Here is an 18022-nt window from a genome sequence, read left to right as displayed (position 1 = left end):
ACACGTGGTACCCCTAATATATGGGATCCTCACGCGGTGGTCCTCACGGCACGTGAAATCATCTTGAAGGGGTGTTTTGTTTACATTCAGCGAAGCCGTCGAAAGTTTGACGATAGTTTCGCCACCAACCTCTCCCTCCTTTAGCAGCGGAGAAATTCAAGGAAAGGGTTCTGTTTGTACAAGTCTGAAACTTGTGAGAGGGAAGGAGAGCAGGGCGTCTTCGCGTTGGGCACGTTTAATAAGAAAATATTTCCGAAAATAATAGTAATAATAATGAACCCCAAATGTGTCGGCGCAAGGATAATTGGGCAGGTGAGGGAGGGGAAGGGGAGGGCTGTAACGTACGTACGCGCTAGTAAATTTGAGAATTTATAGAATATTTAAATTACTTCTTTATCATCGGAGGAGAGGATCCGGGGATGGTCCTGACAACTTGGCGTGGATGCTGGAAAAGTGCCAATTTTCAAGGAAAGACGACGGCGGTGGCAGACGCGCCTGAATTTGCGAGATTTGATTTATTTGGACGGCGCAAGACGAAGGATATTTGCTTTATAAATACAAACAAAACAGCACTTCTCTCATTAGTGAAAAGGTGCCCGGATGGAGTGGGACAGGTTTTGATTTAATTGGATATGAATTTATTGTGTTCATTGAATATGGAACTACTTTGAAATTAAATATGCAAAATCTGTTGATAAAGCTAGAAGCAGTCATGAAGATCAAAATAATCTACTCTTAATTTTCGGTTTCTATAAGGTTATTTTAATTTATTTGAAGATTTTTAATCCTCAAATCTGGTCGTGGTAGAAAAGGAAGACAAAATGTTTTTATTTTTTTTTAAGCAAAAAGTATCAAAAATTCTGTTTATAATAATACTCTTTTACAATAGCTTAGTTGCTTTTAATCATTAGTTTTCAAAAAAGTAAAATATAAAAAAAACAAAATTTCAGCGAATTTTTTTTTTTTTTGAGCTGCTGTACATAGAAAATTTACAAAAATTCAAAACATTTTGTAATAAAACCAAACCTTTTAAAAATAATTCTAAACGCAGGGGAATGCACTTTCAATGACTTTCAGCAAATTGTATTACCATTGAAAGTAAGAAGTTTTTGAAAAAATATTTGCTTGCCCCGAGGGGGACGTCACTCCGCGATAACACACTAAAAGGCTCAAAAACGAGCTCGAAAAGCATCAACGCTACTCATCTTACCGAGTTTTCACATAACGCCACCTTAAAGCAAGTTATCGCAAGTTAACGCGCGTTAAAGCGAGTTAAAGCGACCAGCTCCTGCTCGACTTTTGAACCAGGAAAATCTATCTTGCAACCTTGCCGTCGAGCAGTTTTTGGTTATGTTTGGCAACTCGGTATTTGTTTTTGTTTTTTCAAGCAGTTTTGACGGTTTTGACAGAAAGCAAAATTTGTGATTATTTTTATCAACGGACGGAAAAGTTTCGCCGGTGTGATCGCCGGCTCCACCTTCCACAGAGCAAGGCGCACGTTTTGACGACCGCACCGTACCGGACCGGACCGGATTCCAGGTGTGATGGGCGTGATCGGCGGCTGCACCACAAAGAAAAAGAACTTTGGCGGAGAATCTTGACTCAAACTCAAGGAGGAGGAAAGTTTTCTGGTAATGTTTTTTTTTTAGAAGTGCGATTAACAGATCTTAATTGTGATTTTTATTTTTTTAGGCTCATAATCGAGGCGCTTGGCTGTAGATAAGCCTAGACTGGGTTAATTACAGTAACTACCTCCTGCTTTTGCCCTGATTGTGACCGTCTCCCAGCCAATCGTGAAACATTTGCCAAGCAATTGACAAGTTGCGCAAGTGCACGGGAGTGAACGCAATATTCACGAAGGCAATGAAGCACCGGTCGCGAGGACCCCGAAGGATCAACGTGGAGGAAGTGGACTTGCCGGCATTATTATTTTAGTGCGGCTCACCGGTGAAACATACGCCCAGTGCGACCCAACCGTGCCCGTATTTGTCGGGTGTCGGTCCGGATTCCAGGCGTCGTCTCTCATGCTCGAAAAGTAAGCCGCAGGCCGCAGTACGGAAGCAGAAAGTCGTGGTTAAGGAGGAAGCGGAACTTGGCACCTGGTGGTGTCGGTGCACGGTGATATCTTCAATTTGGACCACTATTTGGAGATTCAACGCCAGCTGTGTGGAATTCCACCGCAGGATTGCAAAGAGCGGATTATAAAGGACGCCGTGGCAAGTTCAGTAAATAAAAAAAAAACAATCTGGAATAAATCGAGTTGCTAGTCGAGTTGTATAAAGCAAAATTCAATTAGTGTTTTTATTACAATTACACAGAACATCCGGACCGTCGAATTGGCGGTGAAGTTCAAAGTCGGCTAAAAGCGCGGATTGTATCCGACTTGAATCGAGATGATCCTGTGACAGAAGGAGAGGGAGAAGGGACGACTACTGGACGAGTTTTAGATACTTTATTGACATAAAATGTAAAGCCGCTTTAAAATAAATAAAATATAATTTTGAAGACAAAATTCGTACCGCAGCTTCCGTATACTCCGTAAGTAGCCATTACGTCGGGCAGCTCGATGCAGACGCTTCCTCCATGACGAGCCACATAAACATGTGAATACCGTTTTCTGCTAGAAGTTGATGGTGATTAGTTGCGTGAAACTCTGTTGTACAACTCAGAGCTCAATTCTTGCCCAAAATGTAAGTACCAACTCCATCATCTTATCTGCCGTGCACCGGATGGCCGCGGGTACATTTGAGACGTCAACGTTGACGTCGTGCACCGGCGTCAACCACGGGTAAAAGTCCGGAACCAATGTCAGCACCTGCGCTGCACAAAGTAGATCACGTAAGATCGGTCGTGCAGAGTGGGGACCTTATTCCCCTCGAAAAGACGTCGTTCTCAGCAGACATTAAATGTACAGCGGTAGCAATTTCACGCAACTCGGCAACACGAGCTGGCCGGCTGACGTAGACGATGCCCAGTTCTTCCGGTAGCATGCCAGAATCTGGGCCGCCCTGATGATCAGGCTGTCCTTGATTGCCTACGGCTTGTTATCCTGCAGCTTGAACAGGCCCTGCTTGGTGAAGAACAGATTGGTCGTATCCAGGTCCCAACTGCGGAAAGATCCGCCAACTGGTTGCACGTCTTCAGGCTCAGATTAAGCACGCCCAGCATTTCCTGTCGGAGGAGAAGGTTAGGTTCTGTGTAAGCTTTTAGAAGTTAACCTTTACCTGGACATCTCCGACGACCACCATCTGGGGCTGTAAGTGATGAAGCTTCATGGACCTTAATCGAGTCACGCCCCTGTCCCTCATCCACGGGCAAGTGACGAATGTTGTTCTTGAACTCCGCGCACAGCAAATGAACCAGCCCGGACTTGACCTTATTGTACGACACGTCAATCACGAACACCATCGCCAGTACCTTCGGCGGGGTGTTATTCCGGCAGTAGTCCTTGGTGATCACAAAGTCGTACGTTCCGGGCACTGGAACAACGTCCGCCGTCGATGAACTGGATTCACGGACACATGTAGGCCGTGCATCGAATCGGTCCCAACTCGCCAATTGGACGATCGGATGGACCAGTTCCTTCTCGCCAGCACGGACAAACGGTGAAACGATCAACTCGAACAGAACGGTACTCTGCTTTATCATGTCCGTGTTGACCGGGAAGTGGGACATCGACAAACGCATGAAACACTGGTGGTGGTGACCAAAGGCGCACTAGTCCGGCCGCGTTCCTCGCAGACCCTCTACCGTACGACCGCGGATTCTTGCTTATTTCCTGAATCGAATAGGGGATGCTGTCCGGATCAAGACGATTCTGGACCGGTGGTGCCAGTGCAGGTGGATAGTACGGAACGATGAAACCGGTTCCATTTCTGGGCTCAAATATGGTCCATCAACGATTACAGCAGCCAGTCGGAATTCTTCAACCGGTCAAGCTTTGTTCGACTATCAAAACAAACTGCTCGAATGATTTGACAACGAGAACTGTCATTCGCTCGTGACAGTTCTCGCTGTCAATAAATTCGAGCAGTCTGATGTGTGAACGCATAAAAAGGTAAGCCAAAAAGCAAGTTATCGCGGTTAACGCGCGTTAAAGCAATTTAAAGTGGAAAGGTGAAAGTGAACGCTGCAAAGGTTTGAAAAGGAAGCTTTATCGCTCGGCTAGCGCGGAAGTGACGCACCCCTCGGCTTGCCCCCTGATTTTTCGGGCCGATTTTGAAGTAGGGGGGAAAGGGAACGGGTGTGACAAAAAAAGTTCAAAATATCTTTACCAGCTTAATGTTTGAATATAAATGTAATAAAACTCAACTTCAATAATTAATCAAACTTTTAATGTTGTTTTTTTTACTGTTTGAAGGTTTGTTGAATTCATGTCCCTCTACTCTGACCGACAAAAAAAAAATGTCAGTGCTCATTAATTTATTGTCCTTTCGAGAAATTTTTTGAATTGAATAACGACTAAAATAATCTTTTGACATACAAAGTTAATTCACAAATTCGAATTTAATTTCCTGGAGTGTTCGCTAATTCGAACATATTCAAATTTAAAATCCCACAAACAAAGATTTCAGTGCACTCGTTTTCATGCTTTGACTACACTCAAACCCCGAAGGTTTAACACCAACTGTTTTCAAACGAACGGGGTCACTTTTAAGTTTGACACCCCTTTTACACGGAGTTCAAACACACCACCAAATGTTTGATTTGAAAGTGTGCGTGAGCACCGTGTAAAAAGTGACAGTTCGTTTGACTTTGACCAACCAACCGGGTACAAGTTTCAAACGAAAAAGTGACCAACCACCGAGGGTTAAGTGTACTGTCAGTCGTTCCAATGAGCGAGACCAGATTGACTCATTCAATTTATTTCAAATTTTGGATGAGGAAATCTCTGGAACAACACGACAAAAGGCGGATAAGCATTTTGACAGTTCTGGAGTTCTTTTTAAAAAGGTCCAATAAACCAAATTTTCAGATATTGCTTTTTGGGTGTTTTATAATACCCCTGACTCAAGGTGATTTCAAAAACACCCAAAAAGCAAAAACTGAAAAAATGGTTTATTGGACCTTTTCAAAAAAAAACTCCAGAGTTTTAACCATTTTGCTAATTCTCTGGATTCAGAAAACTGTTTCACAAAACACGAATTTTAAAACAAAAAACCTAGTTTTAGGGGAACAGCATTTAATTCAATCGAGTACCTAATGATTAATATAATCTAATTTGTTATCTAAAATAAAAAGCAATAAATAGTTTGATGGGAAGTTAGCAAGCAAGTTTCTCTCAGTACATTGGTCGAGTATGATTTGTAATTTGTCAGAATCAGCGATTTTTTTTTGAAAAAGAACCAGCATGACATAGTTTTCGAACAATCCTCTACATTTTCTCAAAAAAAAATCAAAACTTCAAACTCTTTCACGCGTCGTTGCAACCACGTGTCTCACGCTTGGAAAAGAGCGCGCGCTCAGAAATTTACCCACGCAGAGGACTGTCGGCCATGCGACCACACCCAACTCCAAGCAGCTGATGTTTGAAGAGAGCGAGAGCGCGCACGAGAGAGTGAGAATCCGTTTGACAGTTCGACATTCGAGCGGCGGCGACGACAGTTTGTTTATGTTTTGAACGCGAGTTTTGTTGCGAATCGAGTGCGTGCATTTTTGGCGGTGAATTTTCGTGATTAATCGTGCTTAATTAAGTGTGTGCAAGTGATACAACAATGACGCCCACCATCGGCAGCAGCACGGACAGCTTTGGCTTCAACGGGCTGAAGCTGTTCGAGGTGGTCCGCGATTGTCTGCCGGACGATCGCAAGCGGACGCAGAATCTGCTTGAAACCAAGGACGACATGCTGTTTGTGTGGAACTCGAAGAACTGTTCCGTGCTGACGGTCAACTGGCGCGCGGCCAACGTCAAGAAGGACCAGCAGCAAAAGTATCAGGTAGGTGTGGGGGGACGGATTCCGGCGGTCGCAAATCCGGCATCTGCAAAACATAACCTTGTTTACAGCAGTTTCTTTCGTGAAGCTTCATGTTTTGACAGAGGGGGAGAGAATTTGAGTGAGTGAGAGTGGATTAAAGAGAGAACGTTGTGAATGGTTTACAGTAGAGGCTTTGAAATTTGACATCATTCGTGCAACATGGATACAATTTGTGGTTGGTGGACAAATTATTCATTGGATTTCTTTTTAATTATTTCGATTTGATTTTTTAGTGAGTAGGTACTAAATCTGAGCCCAATGAGGATATTTTGCATCATTATTTCTTCCTTAAAAACTTAGTAAAATTTTGGCAGCTGGCTATACAAAAAAGCTTTAGAATATTCAACATCAGCACAAATTTCCAAAAATGTCGAACATGCATCCTGCAAAAATTACAAAAAATACAAGAATTACAAAAAAAATTGAAAAAATATAAAATTTACAGAAAAAACTAAAATAACAAAAAGCTTTAAAAAATTACAAAAGTTACAAATATTACAAAAATTACAAATATTACAAAAAATACCAAAAATAACAAAAATTTAAAAAAAATACAAAATTACAAAAATTACATACATTAAATTAATTTCAAAAATTTCAAACATTTCAAAAAATTACAGACATTACAAAAATTACAAAAATTACAAAAAATACAAAAATTACAAAAATTAAAAAAAATCACAAAATTTACAAAAAAAATACAAAAAATTACAATAAATTACAAAAAAAATTGCAAAAAATTACAAAAAATTACAAAAAATTACAAAAAAATACAAAAAATTACAAAAAATTACAAAAAATTACAAAAATTACAAAAATTACAAAAATTACAAAAATTACTAAAATTACCAAAATTACCAAAATTACCAAAATTACCAAAATTACCAAAATTACAAAAATTACAAAAATTACAAAAATTACAAAAATTACAAAATTACAAAATTACAAAATTACAAAATTACAAAATTACAAAATTACAAAATTACAAAATTACAAAATTACTAAAATTACAAAATTACAAAAATTACAAAAATTACAAAATTACAAAATTACAAAAATTACAAAATTACAAAATTACAAAATTACAAAAATTACAAAATTACAATAATTACAAAATTACAAAATTACAAAAATTACAAAAATTACAAAATTACAAAATTACAAAATTACAAAATTACAAAATTACAAAATTACAAAATTACAAAAATTACAAAAATTACAAAATTACAAAATTACAAAATTACAAAATTACAAAAATTACAAAATTACAAAATTACAAAATTACAAAAATTACAAAATTACAAAAATTACAAAATTACAAAATTACAAAATTACAAAATTACAAAATTACAAAATTACAAAATTACAAAATTACAAAAATTACAAAATTACAAAATTACAAAATTACAAAATTACAAAATTACAAAATTACAAAATTACAAAATTACAAAAATAACAAAATTAAAAAATTACAAAATTACAAAAGTACAAAAATTACAAAATTACAAAAATTACAAAAATAACAAAATTACAAAAATTACAAAAGTTACAAAATTACAAAATTACAAAATTACAAAAGTTACAAAATTACAAAATTTCAAAAATTACAAAATTACAAAATTACAAAAATTACAAAATTACAAAATTACAAAATTACAAAATTACAGAAATTACAAAATTACAAAATTACAAAATTACAAAAATTACAAAATTACAAAAATTACAAAATTACAAAATTACAAAATTACAAAATTACAAAATTACAAAATTACAAAATTACAAAAATTACAAAATTACAAAATTACAAAATTACAAAATTACAAAATTTCAAAATTACAAAATTACAAAATTACAAAAATTACAAAAATTACAAAATTACTAAAATTACTAAAATTACAAAAATTACAAAATTACAAAAATTACAAAAATTACAAAATTAAAAAATTAAAAAATTAAAAAATTACAAAAATTATAAAAATTACAAAAATTACAAAAATTACAAAAATTACAAAAATTACAAAAATTACAAAAATTACAAAAATTACAAAAATTACAAAAATTACAAAAATTACAAAAATTACAAAAATTACAAAAATTACAAAAATTACAAAAATTACTAAAATTACTAAAATTACAAAAATTACAAAAATTACAAAAATTACAAAAATTACAAAAATTAAAAAAATTAAAAAAATTAAAAAAATTAAAAAAAATTACAAAAATTATAAAAATTACAAAAATTACAAAAATTACAAAAATTACAAAAATTACAAAAATTACAAAAATTACAAAAATTACAAAATTACAAAATTACAAAATTACAAAATTACAAAATTACAAAATTACAAAATTACAAAATTACAAAATTACAAAAATTACAAAAATTACAAAAATTACAAAATTACAAAATTACAAAATTACAAAATTACAAAAATACAAAATTACAAAAATTACAAAATTACAAAATTACAAAAATTACAAAAATTACAAAATTACAAAATTACAAAAATACAAAAATATAAAATTAAAAATTACAAAAGTTACAAAAGTTACAAAAATTACAAAAATACAAAAATACAAAATTACAAAAATTACAAAATTACAAAATTACAAAATTACAAAAATTACAAAAAATACAAAAATTACAAAAATTACAAAAATTACAAAAATTACAAAAATTACAAAAATTACAAAAATTACAAAAATTACAAAAATTGCAAAAATTACAAAAATTACAAAAATTACAAAAATTACAAAAATTACAAAAATGACAAAAATTACAAAAAATACAAAAATTACAAAAATTGCAAAAAAAAATTATTTTGGTTTGATTTGATGTGAAAACCATTTAAAAAAAATCAATGTTTTTTATCAAATCTTCCGGAATCAAGCCAAAATCACTGTTTTCTTAAATATGAAAATGCATTAATATATTTTTGTACATATATGATTCATATGTTACCACTCTCAAGAAGGACATTTCCGCAGTAATTTTAATCGATAAAGGACAAATCTTTTGTCCCTAGGTGTCTCCAACTAACCATACTATCAGTGTCCTCAATGTCTCATAAAACAGCACGATGCTTCTCGGAGGATCAATAGAGTTTGATGTATTCTCAAAAGAAGGCAACAATTCCTCCTCAAAAGAAAGCGCCAGATTTTATCAGCTTGCCATTCCATATTTTCCTTTTCTTCCGCAGATGAAAAGAAACCATTAATAAACGCTCCCTCCTTATCCCACCCAAAAACTAGGCAAAACTTTTCCTCCTAATATTTATTAATCTTATAGCTCTTCCGTCCTCCGTCCGTCTGTCATGAATTCGACAAAACTACACACACACACACTAGCTCAAAACAAACAAACAAACACTCGAACGCAAGCAGGAAAAATCGACTTGTGGAAAAACACAAAAGCCCCTTCCGAATGTGTCTCCAGCGGCAGCGACACTTTTCCTCATCTTTTCCAACGCTTCTAGAGCTAGTCGAGCGCTATGCTAGAGGAAATGATAAAGATGAGTTGTGGGAAAGTCTGTGTGAATGGGACGTGGAGAAGTTTGTTGAAGCATCCTTTACATCAGGACTCTCCTCATTCTCACCGCCACTCCTTTGCCGTTTGACTTGCCTTCGATGCCAAATCGGATCATTTTGCTTGACGAGCGAAGAGTGTTTGTTAGCTCTGGATGACGGTCGAAGGATGTATCATTGTTTATCAGGTTATCAGTCGTTGCGAAGTTACTTGAAAGGGATAAAATAACGTATATTTTATGTAATTTTACATAAACAAATGTGAAAGAATTAAGTTACTTAATCAGTCGACAATTTTAACTGATTTTATTTTGCCAAGTTTCTGATGTAAAATTACATACTTTTTCTGACTGATTACATGTAATTTTAGTTTTTACAAATTAAATAGTGTAAAATTTCATCATTATGGTATAAATTTACATGTTCTAATTTCAATGCGTCGCTTTGAAACTTTTTTTGCCTGTTTAAACAAATATTTTCAATTTAAAAAATGATTTACTAAATTCTTGTTCTCAAACCTTGTTATGCACAACAGATAAATATTAATTTCTTTCATTCTAGTTTCAAAGCAACAAACATCCCAAACTCCCCCCCGGTCAGGGATTTCCCCGCGCGCCCAGATCATAAATTATTGACGAAATTTGCCCTCTTATCTTCGTTACAATTTTCCGCGTCCTTCGCCGCGCACCGTCGTGAATTTGAATAATTTTGTTACGATCATAAAATTATGAAAGCCAGGACAATTTTCCAGCGAGCGAGCTAAATTAAGGTGAGGTCCTTCGACCATCGGGAAACGCGATAATGTCGATATAGATTGCCTTGGCCACCCCGGAAGGAAAGAGAAAGAGAAAAAAAGATTCTTGGGTGGAGGAGGAAAAAAAACTTGGTCACCCCCTCAGGCAAATGAATGTTAATCATTACTCGGAGGAGCGCGCACAGAAGTTGGCGAACAGGACACACGAACACACACACAAAAATGGGATTCAGAGTATGAAAAATCCATTATTTTCAAGTTTTTTTTCGCTTTTTGGGAGGAATAAAAAGTAATAAAATTTCCTTTCTATAATTTAAATCGCCAATTTGAACGACGAAGAAGCGCACCTTTTTTATTCTCCAGTGGGAGTTCTCTACCCAGAGTTGGTTGGATTGTCAGAGTTTTGCGATTGCATATAATTTAAGATTACGGCCATAAAAGCTAATTACGGTGATAAATAACTCATTATTAGTTGATATATTGCCTGCATTGGAAGGTTATGAGGTTCGCGCGACTACTTAACAAAATTGGAGCGCTTAAAGTTTGTTTTATTTGCTTCATTTCTAAATAATTACAAATACCCAAACCGCACCAGGTCCCGAATCACCCCGCTAATCCGCTTACGGTACCGCGATTCGCCAACCTCACTGTTAGCGCCGATATGGTAAGATCCACCGTCCTGCTTCTCGACCCCCTCCGCAGTCTTGTCCAGATCAGGCAAATCTTCGCTGGGAGTACAAATCACGGGCAGGATCAATATGGCCATCACAAACGCAAACTTTCCAAACGCTTTCAACTGTTTGTTGAGTTCCGCCCGAGGGAACTGCTTCGCCGGATCTCCGCCAAGCTTGGTCAAGTGGTCGCACAGCGATCGGTAGTAGACGTCGATGACGTTCGAGTAGTGTTCACTCCGGAACTGGTCGTCGGTGCCCAAGAACAGAAAGTACACCAAATCGATTGCCGGAGATCCGTACCGACAGATTTGCCAATCAACAAAGTTGAGGTCTTTTGGAGTTGTGTCCTGAAAGATAAAATAAAAATGTTTTCTACGTATTTCAATGAATTCATAAATTTTATAATTTAACACAAATTTTATTCTTATTTAAAGAAGAAAATTGCGAGATCTATGCAGTAATTTTATCCCATTGTCACATTTTAAAGCTTTTATGAGAATAAATCATGAAAAAAATATCAAATAAAATATTTAATGTTTCTTCACCTCAACGAAGACAAAAGAAACTTTAAAATAATTTATTCCTTGGTTTAACTAGTTTAACAACATAAAGGTAGCAAAACCCCGTGTTTTGAAAAACTTTAATTATATTTTCAAGATGAACATAATTATACCAAATACAAACATCATAAACTAAAAAACATTACAAGAATCTCCAACAACAACAAATCAATGCAATATTGAAACAAAATACTTTTCAATGCAAGTGCTGGAAAGTTCGAATTTTCAGCATCCATTTCAGTGTTGAAAAGTATAGGCTTTGTATCGAAAACTATTAAATTTCGATTCTGTTATTTTTGATACAGAAAAGTAGGCCGTTTAGTCGTTCGAGAATGACAGAAAAAGTGTTTTGACTTCCTTACAATTTGTTTGTTTTTTTTTTTTTTTTGTTAAAAAAGGTTTATGTTTAAAAGAATGAACAAGTTCAATGTTCAAAATCATATTTAAAAAAGTTCATTTTTCAAGTGTTTTTTTCATATCATGTAAAAAACGAAGCAAATATTGTTAAATTTTTTTCTCGTCCCGAAAAGCCAGGGAGCAAAAACATATTTTGCATTTATGATCATATTCAGCATGTTTGAGCTTGTTTAAAAATATTCATTAATTTTGTTAGAAATTCATACAAAAATTTTAATTTTTACAGAAAATTCAAAACAAAATATATGTTTTGCTGTCACTAATTTGCTAAATCCCGAGCAGACGGAAATAACTTGGGAATAACATTTTTTGTTATTTAAAGATACTAGGCCAATAACATTGTATGTTATTTATAATAAGATTTGTTATTCGTCGTTATGATTTTTTTGTTATTGGATCCCGGGCAGAAAGTTGCATCTTGGAAAAATCTACCCATGTTCGTAAAAACACGAACAAGTCAAGTTCACCCCAGGGTATGGTTAAGAGATAACCGAACATGGCCACGAACATAAATTGTTCGAGGCGTATCTGCGAAAAATCTTGTTGAGTTTATTTGACCAACAATGCCACATCAAGTTGAGTTTATAGTAGCAAACAACTGAAATCTTCCAAAAATCATATCAAGTTCATAAAGTAGATTTTGATCCCAAAAATAATTTTATTGGTTTTTAATGCACCCCGCCACAATTCAGACCCCCCCCCCCCCCCCCTTCTTCCTCTTCACAAATATGAGTAATATTGCAGGAATATACGCACTTACATCAAAACAAGATTTTTCAAGGTTGAAAAATTATTTTACTTTAAAAAATCATTAAAAAATTGTGGAGAAAGCGTTGAATTGCCAAAATGTTATAATAATTTTCCAAATCACGAAAAATCCAAAGTCTCTATATTCTTTTTTTTTTCATTAAAAATAACAGTTTATGAAAATATTCCTAAAATTGCATAAGTCCAAAAATCCACAGTAAAATTCCAAAAAGCCTGGTAATGTTTCTTATCAAAATAATTTTTCAAAATGTTGAAAAATATTCAACTGGCTGAGAGCAAAAATTTCGCAAAGTCCTTAAAATCTAAAAAAATCTACCAAAAATCTTATCGTGATACTGATCCCGTAAATTTTCTAAGTGCCGGAACGATTTTTGTAGGGGGTATATCAATAATTATTAAAAACCAACTTTCGAATTTCAAAATTTCAATGAAGACGTTTTGTTAGGGACATTATTTTAGGAACAAACTTATGTTTTTGTAAAAATCGGACAAAAATTTCCTGTAATTTCGACGATTTTTCCGAAATTTTACTGGCTAAAAGCCAAAATTTTGCTAAGTCCAAAAAATCAAATAAATTCTACCGAAAATCTTGTCGTGATACGGATCCCGTAAATTTTCTAAGTGCCGGAACGATTTTTGTAGGGGGTATATCAATAATTATTAAAAACCAACTTTCGAATTTCAAAATTTCAATGAAGAAGTTTTGTTAGGGACATTATTTTAGGAGCAAACTGATGTTTTTGTAAAAATCGGACAAAAATTTCTTGTAATTTCGTCGATTTTTCCGAAATTTTGGTTCAAAGCAAAAATAAATATCAAAATCATGTTTCCAAACTCCCGAAAATTTTCTAAGTCTCAAAAAAATGCTTTTTCTGTAAAAAGTAAAGAATTAAAAAATATACGCAAAAATTTCAAAGTCCAGCATAAATAAAATCAAACTTTAAAATATCAGCTCATGAAAATTATTCTAAGTATCGGAAATTGAAACTTCGGTCAGTGACTGCAAATTTTGCTAAGTCCAGCATAAATTTGAAACAAAGTCAAAATAATCATGGGTAATTCTCCGCCAACTCACACAGCAGTTGCCCCGACCCCTCTTCGATTTGCGTGAAACTTTGTCCTAAGGGGTAACTTTTGTCCCTGATCACGAATCCGAGGTCCGTTTTTTGATATCTCGTGACGGAGGGGCGGTACGACCCCTTCCATTTTGAACATGCGAAAAAGAGGTGTTTTTCAATAATTTGCAGCCTGAAACGGTGATAAGATAGAAATTTGGTGTCAAAGGGACTTTTATGTAAAATTAGACGCCCGATTTGATGGCGTACTCAGAATTCCGAAAAACGTATTTTCATCGAAAAAACACTAAAAAGTTTTAAAAATTCTCCCATTTTCCGTTACTCGACTGTAAAATTTTGGAACATGTCATTTTATGGGAAATTTAATGTACTTTTCGAATCTACATTGTCCCAGAAGGGTCATTTTTCATTTAGAACAAAATTTTTCATTTTAAAATTTCGTGTTTTTCTAACTTTGCAGGGTTATTTTTTAGAGTGTAACAATGTTCTACAAAGTTGTAGAGCAGACAATTACAAAAATTTTGATATATAGACATAAGGGGTTTGCTTATAAACATCACAAGTTATCGCGATTTTACGAAAAAAGTTTTGAAAAAGTTGGTCGTCATCGATCATGGCCGTTCATGGTCACCCGCGACAGACACGGACGACGAAACAAAGAGAAACGCAAAAGTAACTTTTTCAAAACTTTTTTCGTAAAATCGCGATAACTTGTGATGTTTTAAGCAAACCCTTATGTCTATATATCAAAATTTTGTTATTGTTTGCTCTACAACTTTGTAGAACATTGTTACACTCTAAAAATAACCCTGCAAAGTTAGAAAAACACGAAATTTTAAAATGAAAAATTTTGTTCTAAATGAAAAATGACCCTTCTGGGACAATGTAGATTCGAAAAGTACATTAAATTTCCCATAAAATGACATGTTCCAAAATTTTACAGTCGAGTAACGGAAAATGGGAGAATTTTTAAAACTTTTTAGTGTTTTTCGATGAAAATACGTTTTCGGAATTTGAGTACGCCATCAAATCGGGCGTCTAATTTTACATAAAAGTCCTTTGACACCAAATTTCTATCTCATCACCGTTTCAGGCTGCAAATTATTGAAAAACACCTCTTTTTTCGCATGTTCAAAAATGGAAGGGGTCGTACCGCCCCTCCGTCACGAGATATCAAAAAACGGACCTCGAATTCGTGATCAGGGACAAAAGTTACCCCTTAGGACAAAGTTTCACGCAAATCGAAGAGGGGTCGGGGCAACTTTTCCCGATTTCGTGTGAGTTGGTAGAGAATTACCCTCATTTCATGATGTTCGGGTAAAATTTTTGAAAAAAATTTAATTTTCGAAATTTTTGCTAAGTCTAAAAAAACTACCACTAACAGCTCAATATCAACTGTAGATAATGCATTATGATCATGGAATATACTTTCCATGATACGCAGTCGGTTTCAAAAGTCGTCATAACTCGAGGAGTTTACAACAAGATGCAAATAAACAAGCCAAGATAGTTCGAAGTTGTCGCAACCAACTCACTTTCCGCCCGGGATTGTTATTGTAATAACAGTCTAATAACATTTTTAGTTATTCTTCGAACAAATATTTGTTATTATTTTTTGTTATTTTAACAACTAATCCGATCATCCCAATAACATTTGGAGATATTCTTCCATAACAAGAAATGTTATTCCAAAGTTGTTTTGGATTTCAACCAATATCAGACCAATAACAAATTTTGTTATGATAACATAAACTGTTATCATACCATTATGCAAAAATTGATTTTTCAGGAAGATTCCATAACAATTTCAGTTATTTTAACAGTATTTGTTATTAAAATGGCATGAATTTTGTTATTACCGTTTGCCCGGGATATCAATAAAGCCAGGATATTTTTTTTCCTTGAATTTTACGTATTTATCCGGTCGGCCCCAAATTCAAAATTTATCACAAAATTTAATCAAAACTACTTAAATAAACGTTAAACAACACATTTTTAATATAAAAATAATTTGCATTGACCTAAGTCATAAAAAAAAACTTTGAAAAAAATAAGCGAAAAATGCAAAATTTCTTTCTTTTTTTTTAAAGTGCATTTTTTTACACAGCCTAATAATTCTCAGGATCAGTGTAATTTCTCTGTTTTTCATACTTTTGCTTGACTCAAAAAAAAAACTTTTTTTATCGCCAAAAAAAATATATATATAAAAGACTCAAAGTAATTACACCATGACATAACAAGAATGGCGACAAATAACGTATTTTATGTTGGTTTAATTCATCGATAAATTTTGAGGACCAAAATCAAACGGAAAAAAATCCTCAAAAATTTACTACGTACTTGAAGTTCACATCCGTGTTAGAGAAATGTTCATTTTTTTGCAAATTTTCTGCATTTTAAAAAGATTTTTCATCATTAAATTCAAACATTGAAAAACAATTTTCCAAACGAAGAAAATCAATAGAAAGTTGCTGAATAAGTTTAAACATCGTGCCATTTTTATTATTTTTATGGAAGTAGATAGAAGCGTTTGACATCATGGGTGACTTTTATTGGGCTTGCGGGCTCTTAATGCTGAAAAAATCCGAGGGGACCATCAGTTATATTTTCTTACTAAAATAAAATAATAAAATTCACTTGAATTTGTGTTCCGAGCCATTTTTTCAAGCTTCCATAAATTGTGACTTAAGGTTTTGTAAAAACTTAAAAAAAAATATTTATTACACTTGAATGTTGCATGCATTGACCCCTCGGTCATTTTTGTTTGCTTTTGCTTTTTGACGTTTGTCTGATTTTTAAGTGGGCCCAGTTGTCAAGCGTCCAGTTAAAAAGCAGCCCAGTTACCGAACAAGTACTGTATTCAGTACCTTCTAGTGAGACGTTATTTTAAAAATATGATCAAATCTAGAGTTTTTTTGTGTTTCATATGTTTGTTCTTCCCTTGATCGCATAAATGTATTTTTATGCCTTTTCATCGTTTTTGAGTTATTGATGCAGTTTGGTTCAAAATCGGGTGCTCTTTCAAAAGAGCCTGGAACATCCAGTTTTTGGGGCGAGCCTTATGTGTGGGACAAACTTCAAATGCGTTTTTCTCATGGGCAGTATACTGCCCATGTTCGCATAAATGCCCCATATGCAAAAACAGCAAGCTGAGAAAAACGCATTTCGCGAAAAAACTGGATTTCCTCTCGATTTCTAGAACAAAGTACTGGATGTTATGGGCTCTTTTGAAAGAGCACACGATTTTGAACCAAACTGCATCAATATCTCAAAAACGATGAAAATGCATATGGGACATTCATGCGATCATGGGCAGTATAGGACCTTTCAAAAAAAAAAACTCTAAAAATGGCCTGTGGCAAAACGGCATTCGACGGATCTTCCCGCACCCACCCACTACTCACATCACTCTCGTAGGTAAACATGCAGTTGTTGATCCAGCAATCTCCATGACCAACCACGGCGTACGGCTCGGCAAACTCCGCGCTAACACATCGCTTGATCTCCTCCTTCAGATTGGTCTGCAAGTCGAGCACCTTCTCCCTGTAGAACTCCTCGTGAACCTCCAACGTCCCCACCGCCCGATCACACATGCTCCTCAACATATTCACGAAGAAGTCACCCTCTTCCAGCACCGTCAGCATCGAATCCTTGTAACTAGCCAACCCCCGGAACACCTCCGGCTTCTGCTCCCGCAACGCGAACGAAACCGCGTGCAGCTTCCCCAAATACCCCATCACCAACTGCGTGTGCTTCAAATCCACCGGCTCGTACTTGTTCCACATCCGAAACCCGCGCTCCCGCAAATCCTCCAAAATCAGCATAGCTTCCAGCCGTTCCGGCACGCAAAACGCCCCAAAACACCGCGGCACGTTGAAGAACCCATCCCCTTCGCGCACTCCACGCTCCCGCTGGAACTCGCCCAGCATCGGAAGCAGCTCGTTGTACGCGCGAACTTCCCGCTCAAACAGCCCGATGGCCTGCGCCCGTCTCGCCGCGTTCTCCAGCGGAACCTTGCACAGCAGCACCAACTCGGGCCGACCTGCTTCGCGAACGCGTACCCTCACCATCCCGCTCATGAAGCCATCGCTAAGGGCGGAACCGGCACCGGTTTCGACGGAACAAAGTCCTGGGGTGAAACCTTCCCGCTGGAGTACCTGGTCCAGCTGGGCGCGGAAGTAGGGCAGATGGTCGATGTTGCACATTGAAGGCAATTGTTGTCAGCTGGTTGGTTCAAGTTGAACTGAGCGGTGTTTGGTCAAAATCTTTTTGG

The 18022-nt window shown here is 35.4% G+C and overlaps 2 protein-coding genes and 2 pseudogenes across 2 annotated transcripts in view; 1 reads left to right on the top strand and 3 right to left on the bottom strand.

Moving 5' to 3' along the window:
• Positions 1-2665: 2665 nt before the first annotated feature.
• LOC119770780 lies at positions 2666-3168 on the bottom strand (annotated as a pseudogene).
• LOC119770779 lies at positions 3005-3895 on the bottom strand (annotated as a pseudogene).
• Positions 3896-5591: 1696 nt separating this feature from the next.
• The window catches only part of LOC6044719 (nuclear pore complex protein Nup88), a 110792-nt gene continuing 98361 nt past the window's right edge, over positions 5592-18022 (top strand). Inside the window, exon 1 of the mRNA XM_038263645.1 lies at positions 5592-5936. Coding sequence (XP_038119573.1) covers positions 5715-5936 — 222 coding nt within the window. The 5' untranslated portion in view covers positions 5592-5714. The remainder of the gene's footprint in view (positions 5937-18022) is intronic.
• Positions 10593-17983, bottom strand: LOC6044718. Its single transcript, XM_038263647.1, has 2 exons — positions 17154-17983; positions 10593-11275 (listed from the first exon to the last, which is right to left on the bottom strand). The coding sequence occupies exons 1-2, from the start codon at positions 17952-17954 to the stop codon at positions 10826-10828; spliced, it is 1251 nt and encodes a 416-aa protein (XP_038119575.1). The 5' UTR covers positions 17955-17983; the 3' UTR covers positions 10593-10825.

This window comes from Culex quinquefasciatus, chromosome 3 (genome assembly GCF_015732765.1).
Source record: "Culex quinquefasciatus strain JHB chromosome 3, VPISU_Cqui_1.0_pri_paternal, whole genome shotgun sequence".
Classification (NCBI taxonomy): Eukaryota; Metazoa; Arthropoda; class Insecta; order Diptera; family Culicidae; genus Culex; species Culex quinquefasciatus.
Note: the sequence above shows the minus strand (reverse complement) of the source record. Positions and strands in the feature narration are given on the sequence as shown.

Excerpts from the sequence above, each read along its gene's own strand:
- LOC6044718 (XM_038263647.1), bottom strand. The coding sequence starts at position 17,954 with ATGTGCAACATCGACCATCTGCCCTACTTCCGCGCCCAGCTGGACCAG. Across the intron at positions 11,276-17,153 it reads TGTTTACCTACGAGAGTGAT|GACACAACTCCAAAAGACCT; the intron begins GTGAGTAGTGGG and ends TTTATCTTTCAG.